This window comes from Cottoperca gobio, chromosome 9 (genome assembly GCF_900634415.1).
Source record: "Cottoperca gobio chromosome 9, fCotGob3.1, whole genome shotgun sequence".
NCBI classification, from domain to species: domain Eukaryota; kingdom Metazoa; phylum Chordata; class Actinopteri; order Perciformes; family Bovichtidae; genus Cottoperca; species Cottoperca gobio.
The window spans coordinates 11,041,398-11,054,868 of record NC_041363.1 but is presented as its reverse complement, the minus strand read 5'-3'; the positions used below and the strand labels follow the sequence as shown (position 1 = coordinate 11,054,868).

The 13,471-nt window shown below is 38.6% G+C and overlaps 2 protein-coding genes across 5 annotated transcripts; one reads left to right on the top strand and one right to left on the bottom strand.

The window, feature by feature from the left end:
- The first annotated feature begins 1,034 nt into the window (after positions 1-1,034).
- LOC115013833 (D-amino-acid oxidase-like) lies at positions 1,035-5,097 on the top strand. 2 transcript variants are annotated; one of them, XM_029440367.1, is made up of 11 exons: positions 1,035-1,150; positions 1,603-1,798; positions 1,884-1,998; positions 2,382-2,458; positions 2,792-2,857; positions 3,499-3,553; positions 3,689-3,793; positions 3,888-3,970; positions 4,137-4,254; positions 4,411-4,509; positions 4,611-5,097. In XM_029440367.1, the coding sequence occupies exons 2-11, from the start codon at positions 1,605-1,607 to the stop codon at positions 4,734-4,736; spliced, it is 1,038 nt and encodes a 345-aa protein (XP_029296227.1). In that variant the 5' UTR covers positions 1,035-1,150; positions 1,603-1,604; the 3' UTR covers positions 4,737-5,097. The 2 variants fall into 2 exon arrangements, with proteins under 2 accessions (XP_029296227.1, XP_029296228.1); XM_029440368.1 differs by having other exon boundaries at positions 1,088-1,150; positions 1,580-1,798.
- A 356-nt stretch (positions 5,098-5,453) lies between these two features.
- svopa (SV2 related protein a) lies at positions 5,454-13,425 on the bottom strand. 3 transcript variants are annotated; one of them, XM_029440364.1, is made up of 17 exons: positions 13,360-13,425; positions 12,346-12,516; positions 11,010-11,167; positions 10,773-10,858; positions 10,575-10,673; positions 9,997-10,068; positions 9,653-9,777; positions 9,498-9,561; positions 9,068-9,193; positions 8,840-8,968; positions 8,669-8,742; positions 8,427-8,503; positions 7,626-7,730; positions 7,089-7,200; positions 6,925-7,006; positions 6,734-6,823; positions 5,454-6,647 (listed from the first exon to the last, which is right to left on the bottom strand). In XM_029440364.1, exons 2-17 carry the CDS (start codon positions 12,378-12,380, stop codon positions 6,435-6,437), a joined length of 1,647 nt encoding a protein of 548 aa, XP_029296224.1. In that variant the 5' UTR covers positions 12,381-12,516; positions 13,360-13,425; the 3' UTR covers positions 5,454-6,434. The 3 variants fall into 3 exon arrangements, with proteins under 3 accessions (XP_029296224.1, XP_029296225.1, XP_029296226.1); XM_029440365.1 differs by lacking the exon at positions 13,360-13,425 and having other exon boundaries at positions 11,010-11,051; positions 12,346-12,371; XM_029440366.1 differs by lacking the exons at positions 11,010-11,167; positions 13,360-13,425 and having other exon boundaries at positions 12,346-12,498.
- Between the last annotated feature and the right edge of the window lie 46 nt (positions 13,426-13,471).

Here is a 13,471-nt window from a genome sequence, read left to right as displayed (position 1 = left end):
GCACGGCTGTCTGTGCAGGAAGTGCTGCTTTCAAGGCCCCGGCCATCCTTATGGCACTTGTAACTATATAGTAATAAAATAATAATCACTGAACAACAACAATAATAGGGTAATGCAAGTTCATTTGTATACCACCTTTACACAAGGCTATTCAAAGTGCTTTAAATAAGACTTAAAAGGCCATTAGGACAAGATATAAAGGACACACATATAAGTAGGATTTAACCAAATAAAACAACATTAAATATTATAGCAATAATAATAATAATATTAATAATAATAATAATAATAATAAAAATACAATTTATTTGTAGTTAATTTGTAGTGGCCACCCATGCAAGAAATGCATTACAAAGTGCTTTACAATGAGGGAAAATAGACATATAATTGACATAAAAACAGACATAGAATGCCAAATGATTGGAAAATAAGATGGAAAATAAAACCCACAAAATAATAATAATAATATTAAAATCAGTACCGATATTGCAGTATGCACACACATACATCAATAAACACTGCAGCATCATCAAAAGGTCTCCATTCTCTCTCAACACAAATAAGATACATTAAAATTAAACACAATCATGAGAACAATAAATAATTGCTATAACTGCAATAATTAGATGCCGTTTCAGTGCAGTGCAAGATAATAATAATAATAATAATAATAATAATAATAATAATAATAATAATAATAATAATAATAATAATAATAAGTACAGGGATAGTATTGTTTTTTAGAGCAAAATAATATGCGTATAAAATGTCATCAATGTGTTCCTCCATGGCGACAACTAAGCAAGCTATTCAAATAATTCTAAATATATAATAATATAATAATCCTTAACCCATAGAACTCCCTCCATGATATAGAAAAGCATGCCTATTTACATTCACATGAGAACACGCAGACAACGATGTGTAAATACATGCATGTCCACGAATATACAGTGTAAGGAGGCACTTCTAGGGCTTGGCTAAATAGCTGAACTTTGAAACATAAATACTATGAGCTGAGGAGCTGCTGTGTCCGCCCCTCGCCCATGTGACAGCTGGAAGGCTGGACCACAGGGTGAGTAGTTGAGATTGTGTGGGTTGGGTCAAACTTCCACTACTCCTGCAGTCGTGGGCGAATACAAGTCTGAAGGTAAAGCAAAACCTTATGGAAATCATATAAATTCACAGTTAAACATGTGTACAATATGTGTTCTGTTGTGCAGCTTTTACACACGTCTTGCGTTTTCCACGTCAGCGATGCTGCTTCGCTAAACTAAAGTGTATCTATCCGACATGATGAGTGCTATGTTACATAACATACTACTCTCCTATTATTAGCTGTCGCCTGTAGTTTGTAAAAGTTTTTCTCAGACGTAGTGCAGGATGAAGTTATAATTAAGTTATAAAGATTTAGCAAACTTCTAACTTTTTATTCTCAATACTACTACTTCTAACAATAATAAAAATACATATTTTTTAATAATGCATTGTTTAATGATCTATAAATAATAATAATTTTATCCAATCATATCCAATCTAGTGTATTAGAATACAATCATACAATACAATAAAGATCTAGGTTGGCCTGTTTACATAATCCAGATATGCGGGTGGCAGTAATTGGAGCTGGAGTCATCGGCCTGTCAACAGCTCAGAGCATCTACGAGCAGTATCACTCCATCGTCAGTCCACTGACCATCGAGGTGTATGCAGACTGTTTCACTCCACTGACCACGAGTGATGGAGCTGCTGGCTTCTGGCAGCCCTATCTCTACGATAAGGGCAACGTCCAGGAGACGTAAGTGCATTAACTCTCTTTTGATTCTCTACTTCATCTGAAAAAGTGGCCAACATTTTAATCCTGTATTTGTACTCACATTTAGAAAATGGAATAAAGAGACATTTGACTACTTGCTGAGCTACCTCAGTTCGCCAGACTCCATACAAATGGGTATATTCCTTCAGTCTGGCTACAACCTCTGCAGTGAACCAGCCCCAGTGAGTAGTGCTTTGTTCTTGGAGAACGCACTGTCAATCGATCCTCAAAGATAAGATTTGGCTTCGTTTCAGAAGCTTTTACAACCAAGAGAAAAGGCACTTTACAATTGTAGATATAGTTAAAATGTAACTTCATGTGACTTGTTCATAAATGTATCACATACCAGTCCATTGGTATTTAGCCTGACTGAAAGTAGAGCTTTGTTCAGCCACACAAAGTTAATTGCCTGCAGTGGTTGGAAAGCAATAAAAGCTTCTCCAAGGGTTGCATTTATACTCAGACTCAGGGGTTAATTGGGATTCTGTATTGTGACAGCAAACTAACACAGCCAGGACATGTTTAGGACATAAATGATGTGATCTTGACTTGTTTTTGATTGCAGGATCCCTCATTTAAGGACATCGTCCTGGGCTTCAGACAGCTCACAGAGCGAGAACTGCAGATGTTCCCTGGATACAAGTAGGTTTCTTGCTGAAACTGCCATGAAAGCAAAACACTGAAAGAACATAAAGCATGGATGAAATAATGAGTTCGTTAGTTATCTGTTTCCATGTCGTGCCAAACATTTGACCTTTTTCCACATTGGATTTCAAGACACTGCTGTATTTAAAACATCAAGAATACATCAATACATGTTCCATTAACACATATACAAAGCTAAAAGAAAAATGTATCATTGTATATAATACAGCTACACCATTTCAGGAAATAAATACTTATCTTATTAAACAATATATTGCATTGTTCCCAAGATACAAATATTTATGATTATGTCTCCTCTAATATGTCCAGCTATGGGTGGTTCAACACTGCTCTCATGGTGGAAGGTAAAACATACTTACCTTGGCTGATGGATTGGTGAGTGATAAACTTAACTCTTCATGAAGTCACTTTCCATGTTGTATTAACCTTTTTCTTCTCAACCAGAACTTTATCTGAAGCCCTGAGACAATAGCATCTGTTAGGCAACATCATTTATTACGCAATAAAAAGATGAAAGGAAGCACCTTATCACGTTTACTTTTACCTTACATGTTGTAATCATTTTAGTTCCTAACTTCCTCTCAGGGATCAATAAAGTGTTTTCTTATCTCACGTGTTCAACACATGGTCTCTATTGAAATAGCAAATTGTAGTCTAAATATACTGTGTACATAGTAAAAAAAAGTATCCCACAATGCAAAGTAAAAAGCAGTGTTCAATCAGTGATCACTAACTACTACCATGATTGTGCAGGCTGGGAAAAAAGGGAAATTTAGACAGCTGTCGAAATGAGAATGACCTGATTAGTGTCTGAAATGTTAGACCCGACACAATAGATTGTCCTCAACACACACTTTCTTATACACTGTGTAATTAATTGTAAATAAGTGATGTCATAATATGTTGTTTACGGTAACTGGTTCTTAATCTTGGGTAGCTTCAGTTCAACAGAGGTCAAAAAGTAGGAGTCGTTTGCTAGTGCTCATCATTTACATCTGGTTATGTGTTATTCTCAGGTTGCAAAAAAGGGGTGTGACATTTTATCAGAGGAAAATAGAGTCCTTCAAGGAGGTTCGTAAAGGCTTTTCAATAGTTTAAGAAATTATTTTTATAAAGTGTAATAACAGCCAGAATGTTTCCTACTTACAGAAATACTCTCAAAATGTTATCACTGTGTTATATTTTATTATGCTTCCCTGTATTTAGCTGGCAGAAACTGGGGCAGACGTGATAATAAACTGCACTGGGGTGAGATCAGGAGACCTCCAGCCAGACCCTGAGCTCAAACCAGGCCGGGGGCAGATAGTGAAGGTGAGAGAGAACAGGTTCAAATGTCTGTAGATAGTTTACATTACCAGCTATAAAGGAATTTGTGGTTTAACCTTGTTATTCCTTTGTTTTTCAGGTGGATGCTCCGTGGCTGAAGCATTGGATTCTTACCCACGATTTTAAAACAGGAGTCTACAATTCACCATACATCATTCCAGGGTAGTTCTTCTGTTAGTGTTTGTAGTGAGAGTACTGTGGATTATCAGTATCATACGCGTAATGCATGTTGCCAGCAAAGGTTGTGGTTATACGGTCAGATCATTTGTAGTTTGAGATTACAGTGTGTTTTGTAGCCAGCCAGCCAGCGTTGTCTTTCTGTCTGCAGGAGTCGTCTTGTGACAGTCGGTGGGATTTTCCAGTTAGGAAACTGGAGTGAACAGAACAACTCCACCGACCATAAGAAAATTTGGGACAACGCTTGCCAACTCGAGCCAAGTCTCAAGGTTAGATCATTTCTAAATGTTGTTTGTCTAAGAGCCCATAAAAAGACTTTCTGTATCAACTGTAATAAATGATTTACAATGAGTCTTCTGTGATAAAGTATTTAATAACATTTTAACCTTGAGAAAGATTATGTCTTGTTTTTTTACCAACCTCAGCATGCCAGGATAGTGGAGGACTGGTCCGGCCTCAGGCCTGTTCGCAGCAAAGTCCGACTGGAGAGGGAGACCTTGCAGTCAGGTGCAGCGAGAATGGAGGTAAACTTTGACAGCTCAGTTATATTTAAAAAAGTTTTTACATTACTTTAAATAGGAATTTTGGTTCATTCAACTTCTGAAATATCATGGGTCTCATTCAGGTGATACACAACTACGGCCATGGCGGTTTCGGACTCACCATTCACCGCGGCTGTGCCCAGGAGGCAGCGAGGCTCTTCGGTCAGATCGTGGAACAAAAAGGAAAAGGTCCAAAAGCTCGCTTGTAATTTTAGGTCCAGTAGGAGTGATTGGCGCACTTCGTATTTCAATGGCTTGCATCCGATACTGCACAAACTGTTCTTGTCTATAAATAACATTCAAAGCAAACAGATATACAATATCATATACCTTTGGGACAATTACATTCACTTTAAAACAATGTTATGTTTTTAACTTGTGTGTAACTCTAAAGAGGAGACACTAATTAACAGGTGGCAAATTCACATGTAATCAAACTTTAATCCGTAGGAGGTTTGGGTCATTTGATGAAGTATATAAGGTGTACATACCTTTGAAAATGTTCTAATTAAATGTAAAGTAGACTTGATAAAATCACACTGTTTAGTAATAAATAACAACATGAATCGACTGCTCTTTTTGAAAGATTATTTACTATAATATCATACACATTTACAAACACTGGCAGGTAAAGAGTCGGCTTTCTGGGCCTGTACTAATTAAGCTCTCTCTTTTTTTTTAAAACAAAACTTTGCTCAGTGTGTCACTCAGACTGAGCAAAGTCTCCACATCACCTGTTACAAACAAAAGCAAAGACAACAACTAAAACAGGTATCGATACATTATTTACAGAAAGACAGAATGTAACATCCTGCTAAATGGTTGTGAATATGCGTGTGCAAATCAGCCTCAAAGTCTGGTGGAGTAGAGCGAGAGACGCAGCGTGTATAGATGGTAACACCATATACTCGTGTTATTGTCATTTTAATGTATCTCTTACTACTAGGCTGAGTCTGCTTCAGGTGATGAAAATACTTTAGATTTACTTCAACATTAACTTACAAAATAGTGTCCGTCCATGATCTATGGACTCGTTCCGGTTGTGTTATATTCATGAAATATCGTCTGTAGGATGTAACTGATGTTATTATGCTCCGATGAAGGCTTCGGCAGATTTTTAATATGGCCACATAATGATATTCCTTTCTTTAGAACACAAATATCGTGTGTGAAATAATACTGACACGAGAAGTATTCAACACAGTGACTTACTGTGCAGTGCGTTCTTTCACAGCTTGACACTAGTGAATCTTGAATGACGTAAACCCAGACCTTCTTTAATCTAACGGTCTGTTGATTTGACGATGTGGAACTCTGCCTCACTCCAGAAATGCAAATATTTTTAGAAAGTTGAGGTATTTTAATAGACAATTTGTGTGCACAAGATGATGCTCTTTCTTTTCTGTATGCTAATAGACTCTTTTTCAAAGGTTATAGAGAAGGTCTCTCAAACACAAATACAATAGGTAGTTTTAAGGCTCATTGAAAAGAAGATGGTTGTTTGAACACTTTTACCCTCGTTATTCCTTTTGCTTCCATTGAATTAGAAAAGCAGGATTCAAATACTTTGCTTGAAGTATTTGAATTCTCACTTGTCCAAGAATGTTTCACATGTTGCCCACCATTTATATTCTCAATCTTGCACTCGTGTAGGTCATTTGGTCTTTCCAGTCGCCCTGTGTGCAGTTGTTCAGTGGCAAAATTGTGACAGCAATGGTGGTTGAAGACTATATAATAAAATATATATATAATTGTGCTGCCTGGCCCTCTGAAGCCACTGTGTTGCCTAAACTGAAGAGTCATAGGATGGGACTGGAGATGGACACCGAAAGCTGGTTCAGCTTTTTTTTTTGCCTCTCCTCCTCACTGTGGTCGCCTCTCTCAGTTGTACTCCAGTCGACGTGTCCTCAGCCCTGAGAGGCGGTGCTTGAGGGAAGGTTTTCCCCTGAGTTTTGGGAGGGGGCCCGGCCCACCATCTCCTGGCCCCACTCGCGGTGAATGGACTCCTGCAGGCCCCGGCCTGTTGTTTCAATTGGCAGTGCACAGGAGGCGATGGCAGCCAGGAGGCAGCAGCAGCAGTACACGGACAGAGCCAGGTACACCGATGACTCTAACATTACCTGCAGGATGAAGCCCAGGGACGAACAAAAATGAGCAACTATCATGCGCTGTGATGTGTTTAAGTGAGCTTAAAGAAGGGTGTTACCTGTGCAACAAAAGGGGTAATGAGTGCGCCGACTCTGGCCATTCCACTGCTCGTTCCCAGACCTATAGCCCTGGTCGCTGTTGGGTACACCTGCAGAGATTCAGAAAATACTGAATAGGATGCCGTGATGCTCCCTTTACACACGCTACTGATTTGATCTGAACTCTCTGCACTCTGGTTGGATATCTTACCTCTGGAGTGTACACATAAGCAGCCTGGAATCCTCCTGAGATGAAAGCTCTGGCGATGAATATTAACACCGTCATGGATGTTCTGCAACACAGAAACCATTAACGCTGGATAAACGGTGGATCCACAGTTCCGTGTTTAACATTCTCATCAGTATCCACCTCACCTCCCAACACAGCCATAGAGGGGAATGATGCACATAGAGAAGACGAAGAAACACAACGCCATGGTTTTCCTCCTTCCCAATCGATCAATAGCCCACAGCGTCACCAGCAGTCCTAAGTGACAATGTAAAATTCCAGGTTTGTAAAATATAATAAAGTGGCTCGCTCTTTATCTTATTACTCTGATATTTTGAAATGTCATGGCAGGAAAAGCAACTAAAAGTACAAATGTTAATGATGGCTCCATTTTCTTTAGGTTATCAAGTAGTGTTGTCAGTGAGCCTGCACGCCAGCAAGCAGGGCCCCTGCACACCTTAATTGTATGCGACCATCATTAATATAATTATTAAAGCTTTGCGAAAGTGTCCCCTGCAAGAAAGCTCAATTATTATTATTATGATGATTTACTAAATTGTTGCTTGTAAGATTGTTATTACTTAACTGATCTTTCTGCTAATCTGTCCCTGATTATTTTTACAAATAAATATATAAATAATGAACTGACTTTGTGAAGACACAAAGAGTTAACTGAAGTGTACCTGGGAATTCAGATAAGGTGGTCCACAACAGGTCTTTGTAGTCATCAGAGTTCAGATATTTACATTCCAAGTTGCATCGGAGCTCCATCTTCTTACTTTTGGACACTAGAGGGAGGTATAAAACAACAGAACCAAGGATAGTACACACCCAGCACCGGCTCAGTCTGTGATTTTGCAAAAAAGCATACAGTACATTGTGTAGACCTTTTTCCTGGCAGACATTTTGACTTGGCACAGTGGGAAAAGCTCAGGTGTAACTAATTACATTAACGATGGCTCGGTTCCATTACGCGTCACGGTAGCCATCTTTAATGTTATTAGTTACACTTGTGCCAACAATAAAAAGCGACAGGTTTTAATTTTACATTACAGAAACATAGTTCAAGGAAGTCAAATACAATAAAATAATTTAACCATAATAATCTTTCTAATGTAAGTCCTTATTTATGTATTTCAAGATGTTGTATTATAATAATTATTACATTTTCTTATTTAGAATATTTATGTTTCTCATTACATTGTGTTACATGTTTTTTTTGTAGTTATTAGCTCTTCTGTATTGTTGTTTGTGCCTGGTATGTACCTTATTTGTTTATGCTCTTTGCCTTTCCTGCTAAGAAACATAACACCATACATTTATCTCCTGAGGGATTCTTTTTTAAAAAGAAATTCAATGTCAATCAATGAACTACAAAGGCTCTCTTATCAGTATAGCAAATTCAAATGTGTGTTGAGTGAGTGTGTGTGGGTGTGTGTGGGTGTGTGTGTGTGTGTATGTGTCGTGTTGGAGCAGTGACTCACTTCCGCATGCACCTCCCTCCTGAAACAGCTCTGTAGTGAGCAGCACCAGCCCATAGTAAGAGAAGGCATTTGCGAACCTGAGAAGAAAGAGACACAGAATCAAACAATAGTTGTTCACATGTCACACTAATATCTCTGTGCACTTGGAGAACGTTAAGGTTTTGGCTAGAAGGAAAGGAAAGAAAATCAGTGAGTAATGACTCAGGATATGAGTGGGCGACATTATCATGCACTCCATTTACCAAATAAACCACAGCAGAAGTGTAGTCCAGCGAAAGTGTGATGAAAATAAGTCTTGAATCTTTCCACGTTCCTCCTAATTAAAACAAACAAACAGACAAAACAAACATAGTAGTGAACATACATGAAATATATCCAGAGAATTTTATGTTCTGCAGAAAACCTGCTTTTACCTGTCTGGCAGCGATGAGTTTTCCCAGTGGCATCGGTACTCCATTCTCTGTAGCGATGCGCTTCAAAGTGGCCAGAGCTTTTTCATGATTCCCCGTCAGCATGTCGTATCGAGCACTCTCTGGTAGCCACTGCTCCCACCCCCCCACAATCAGACATGTCAATTGATAAAGCTGTAATTTGTTCTTCTTACATAATGCAGAACGTCTCAAGACTGACAGCATACTCACAAAACACAGGATGGAGAAGAGGAAGAGAGGAATGGTGGAAAGGCCGAGTAGCCAACGCCAGCCCAGAGTGGGCATCACCAGGATCGCTAGGAGGACCTCAAACACAGTGCCCAGTGCCCAAAATATCTGCAAGGCAAAGCCGAAGTTTTACAAAATCCTGCTAGAAAAACAGTATTTCCGTGCTGTGCAGTTATGGTTGAATGTTTTGTCATGTCTGTACCACTAACACTAGGGCTAGGTGGATGATAGATTAGGGTAGGTACTGTAGATGGATAATGTTCCACAGTACGTGCAAACGTAGCACAAAGTAAGAGAAACAGAAATATTCTAAATTATATAAGACATAAACTAACACTCTACACACCCAGACTGGCTTCCTGAAACGTTAGTAGGTTACATATATAAGGGGAGTCTTCAATAGTCCTCATACCTCAATCAGCAAGATGCATGTGGCTCTGGACTTCATAGGCAGAAACTCAGCATACAGTGTCACCCTTATAAGGAGAGACAGCTCCCAGTTAATCCTAACTCACTTCATTAATAATTACAGCGACGTTTTTAGAGAGATGAATGAGGGTTACTCACGACTGTGGGGCTCCTCCGATACCAAAGCCCACCAATGCGCGGAGGACGAGGATCCACCCGTAAACAGGTGCAAATGCACTCATCACGCCGTAGAACATAGTCCACAGCACACTCATCTTGAGACCCTGTGTATGCATACAATCAAAACATAACAAGCTGCTGAATGAATTAGGGTGATCTGATAAGGTTCTTCTGGAGAGTAATTCAGTACAATGTGTGATATCGATCACTGTCTTTTATACAGAAAACCCAAATGCTAACCTTCCTATGAACTACATAAAGTTTGTCTTACAGGAAACAGAAATAGAAATCGTCTCCATGTCAAACACTTTATTAGAACTTACTGTCTTTCTGCCGTATTTGTCAGATATGTTTCCCCAAAGAGAGGAGCTGATCATCATCCCAATAAACACTGCCTGCATCAATGAACAAAATAATGTTAATGGGATTGCAGCAAGTTAAACGTGCATTGACTATAATTCCAATACACATAGATGATAGTATGCACATCCTGTCATGCATATTTTCAAACTGCGGACAACACTGGAGCTTTTTGTTTTGGTGGGAGCCACCAGAAGTCGCTTAATGTGTTTTTTATTTGAATATCTTTTCATGAAAGTTGTATTGATTACATCTCAATTAAGTGATGTCATTAAACACGCCCACTCTTCAAGGCCTCTGTATGCATTGCCCTAAGTAAAATGTAATGTAGTGCTTGTTGTTTTGTATCATACTCAGAAAAGTACATTTAAACTTTTGATGGTCACTCAAATCATAATATTGCATGTCATAATATCTTAAGACATGAGGTTGTCACTGCTTAATACCAGCACTTAAAACAACCCCTAAGCACTTAGCCAGTAACTATCAGGACTGTCATATAGCAAGAAAGAGCACTTTACAGACATTACAGAGCCATTACCGATGTGAGCAGTGCCACCTCGAGGGTGGGCAGCCTCCATTCACAGTGGAGCTGTGGGGCTAAGATGCTGAGGATCATCATCTCCATAGCATCGGCCATCTGAGCAAACAGAAAACAACTCAGAGACACATGATATATTAAACACATGCGCACACATACACAGCATTTGATGGTGTATATTCAAAGAGGAATTCTCACCCAGGCCAGACCAGTGAGGATGGAGAGCTTCCATTGAAATGTCCCGAAGCCAATGGCCTCTACGGCATCTTCTACCATGAATGTGTCTGAGGGAATGAGAAAATATTTAAAGCGGTGTTCAAGAAATTAGCAGCAAACCAGAGTTATTACTAGACTGAAAATCATGTTCAATTGGGGAGGTGAGTATGGGTTTATTATTAAAGACATGGCGTGTAAAATGGAGCCGTCAGGCTGTACCATCAGTTGGATTGGCAAACTCCCGAGGAACTGGAGCTCCATCTGTAAAAGCCACAGACTCCAGATCAGTCTGCTCAACAATCCTGACAACCTGCTCTCTATTCTCTCCATCATCCTCAGAGCGCGTGCTCTCACCTGTGCGACGGAAGCGGATGACGCTACAAAAAATAAATAATTGTTTTAAAAGCCGAGGATGTTTAACATCTCTACAATAGGTCTGGTCAAGGGAGTTTCAGAAGACGAGTGCCAGGGCAAAGCTAAGTACAGATGAGAGTCGGAGGCTGTTGCCTAGGTGATATGAGCTTTTTCTGGCTGTGATTTTGTGAATGGGTGGTAATATCATCCTATGGGGGGACCATGTCAGACCAACTGACAACTCTTAGTACTGTACTTTACTGCTTGGCAGTGAGATATGCATGTTTTCAACAGATGGAAGGTATAATCTTCTCCCACATTTAGATAATTGATGACTCATTAAGGTTGAAGCACTATAAGAGTACTCTGACACTGGCATTGATGTCTTAATCACCGTTATTACATAACACAGACTACTTGCAATGGGAAGTATCAGTGATGCAGATGAGTTTGTGAGAAGTCCAGAAATGTGTAAACCACTATAATCTTCATTGATATCAAGTGATATCAGCTGTACCGTTTCAACTTCTTGGAAAATAATGTATTTAATTGATTTTGTTTAACCAACTGGAATATTGTAATGCTTATTCCAAATCCATAATTGTTACTGTTTGATTTACAAACTATTTAATAGGGAAATTCGGATGTCATTATGTGTATGTAGTTCTCTTGAGAAGACTTCATATCGTTATTTTACTGCATATGTTTGAGAAATGTCCTTCATGACGGCCAGGCGAGACTTGTATGGGCCAGCATTTAGCTTAATGTATGTATGCTACAGAGATTGAAATAAATCACATTAGGTACTGAGTCATGACAGCAAACACAATTACAAGTTGAGACAGAAATCTGAACCAGTTTACAAATCACAGCAAACCTGCTTCCTGTGAATGAATAAAACCAAAATAGTCTTCTTAGGAAAATGTGACTGTAAACAAACTAAGCTTCGTTTAAACATGCTAAATTGTTTTTATGTTTCCCTTAGTGTATGAGCATTTATATTATAACTGGATATATATTGTTAATGAATGCTTTTAAGAAATGTCAGGCTATTTGTGGTCAAGCGAGCTAATCAAATTAAACATACACGACGCGAGACTGTCAGAGGGCGACGCGCCCGCCAAACATGCTGTCACGGTTGAGAAATGGACTGAATAAAACTAAATAAAAAACCATAATTTGCAGATTATAGTTTACTCACGGTAGCTGTCTCAGTTGGAACAGATCATCGTCCATTTTGGTGTTTACTGGCTGACACTCCTTTTGGGCTCATCGCCGTTTACATTATCACGACGAGCAGCGATTTCAGCACCGAGGAGAGCTACCTGCTCCGGGTGTCCGCCCGCAGCCAATGAGATGCCGCCGTGCGCGACTAGCAGCACGAGACACAGAGGGCAGGAGAGTGGATAGGATGATGAGCTCAGGAGGATCTGACACTACATGAATGTTGATTATTACTGTAGATGATTTATCAACACTCGCACACAGCAGTAACCCAGATAATGCAAATATGGTGTAATATTATTTTTGGCTATATATTTCTTTATGTACACTTTTTTTTACTTTTGCACATCCCCCTATTAATATGTGTGCACATCCTGCACTTTACTGTCATATTTGCTTTATAGCTATATATCTTCTTCATATTTATAGTAAATGTTATATTCTGTATTTTTTGTTTATGTTACTGACCTTGTACTTTCCCATTATTTTATTTCCTTTTAATATGTTAATTGTATGCACCAAACACCTACTTTGCAATATACCTTATTTTTTTATGATGAGCACATCCAATCCACATACAGTCCTGTTGGTATTATGTATATGCCTTTGTGATCCATAATCGAATTTGAGACAATCAATGAAATTTGTAATGTCATTTTTGTCTTACAGAAGGCCTATTAAAAAACAGAGGCAACTTAAATTGCGTTATACAAGAGAAAGAAATACATTAGACGATCGATTATAGAGATAAACATTTGATTAAATACAATAGGCTACAAATATGCCAGTAAAAAAAAAGGAATCCAAGCATCATGTAGACATAATGTTTAATTGTGATGGCATCTAAGCAAAAGTGAAAATGTTTTATAGCTGCAATTATTTAAAAAATATATATATATTATCCTCATGTTTTTGTTTGTTGTGTTTCCAGCATTTCGAACAGTAGATCAGTATAAATATTAATAACAAATCTAGAAATATCTTGCCATACCTTACTTGAGTGAGATCAAAATATTTAATCAGACTGTTATTTAGGGAACTATTCACGTTAACATCTGGTAAAACTTTGTCAGTTGTGAATAATTAATAAGACTACACTACAG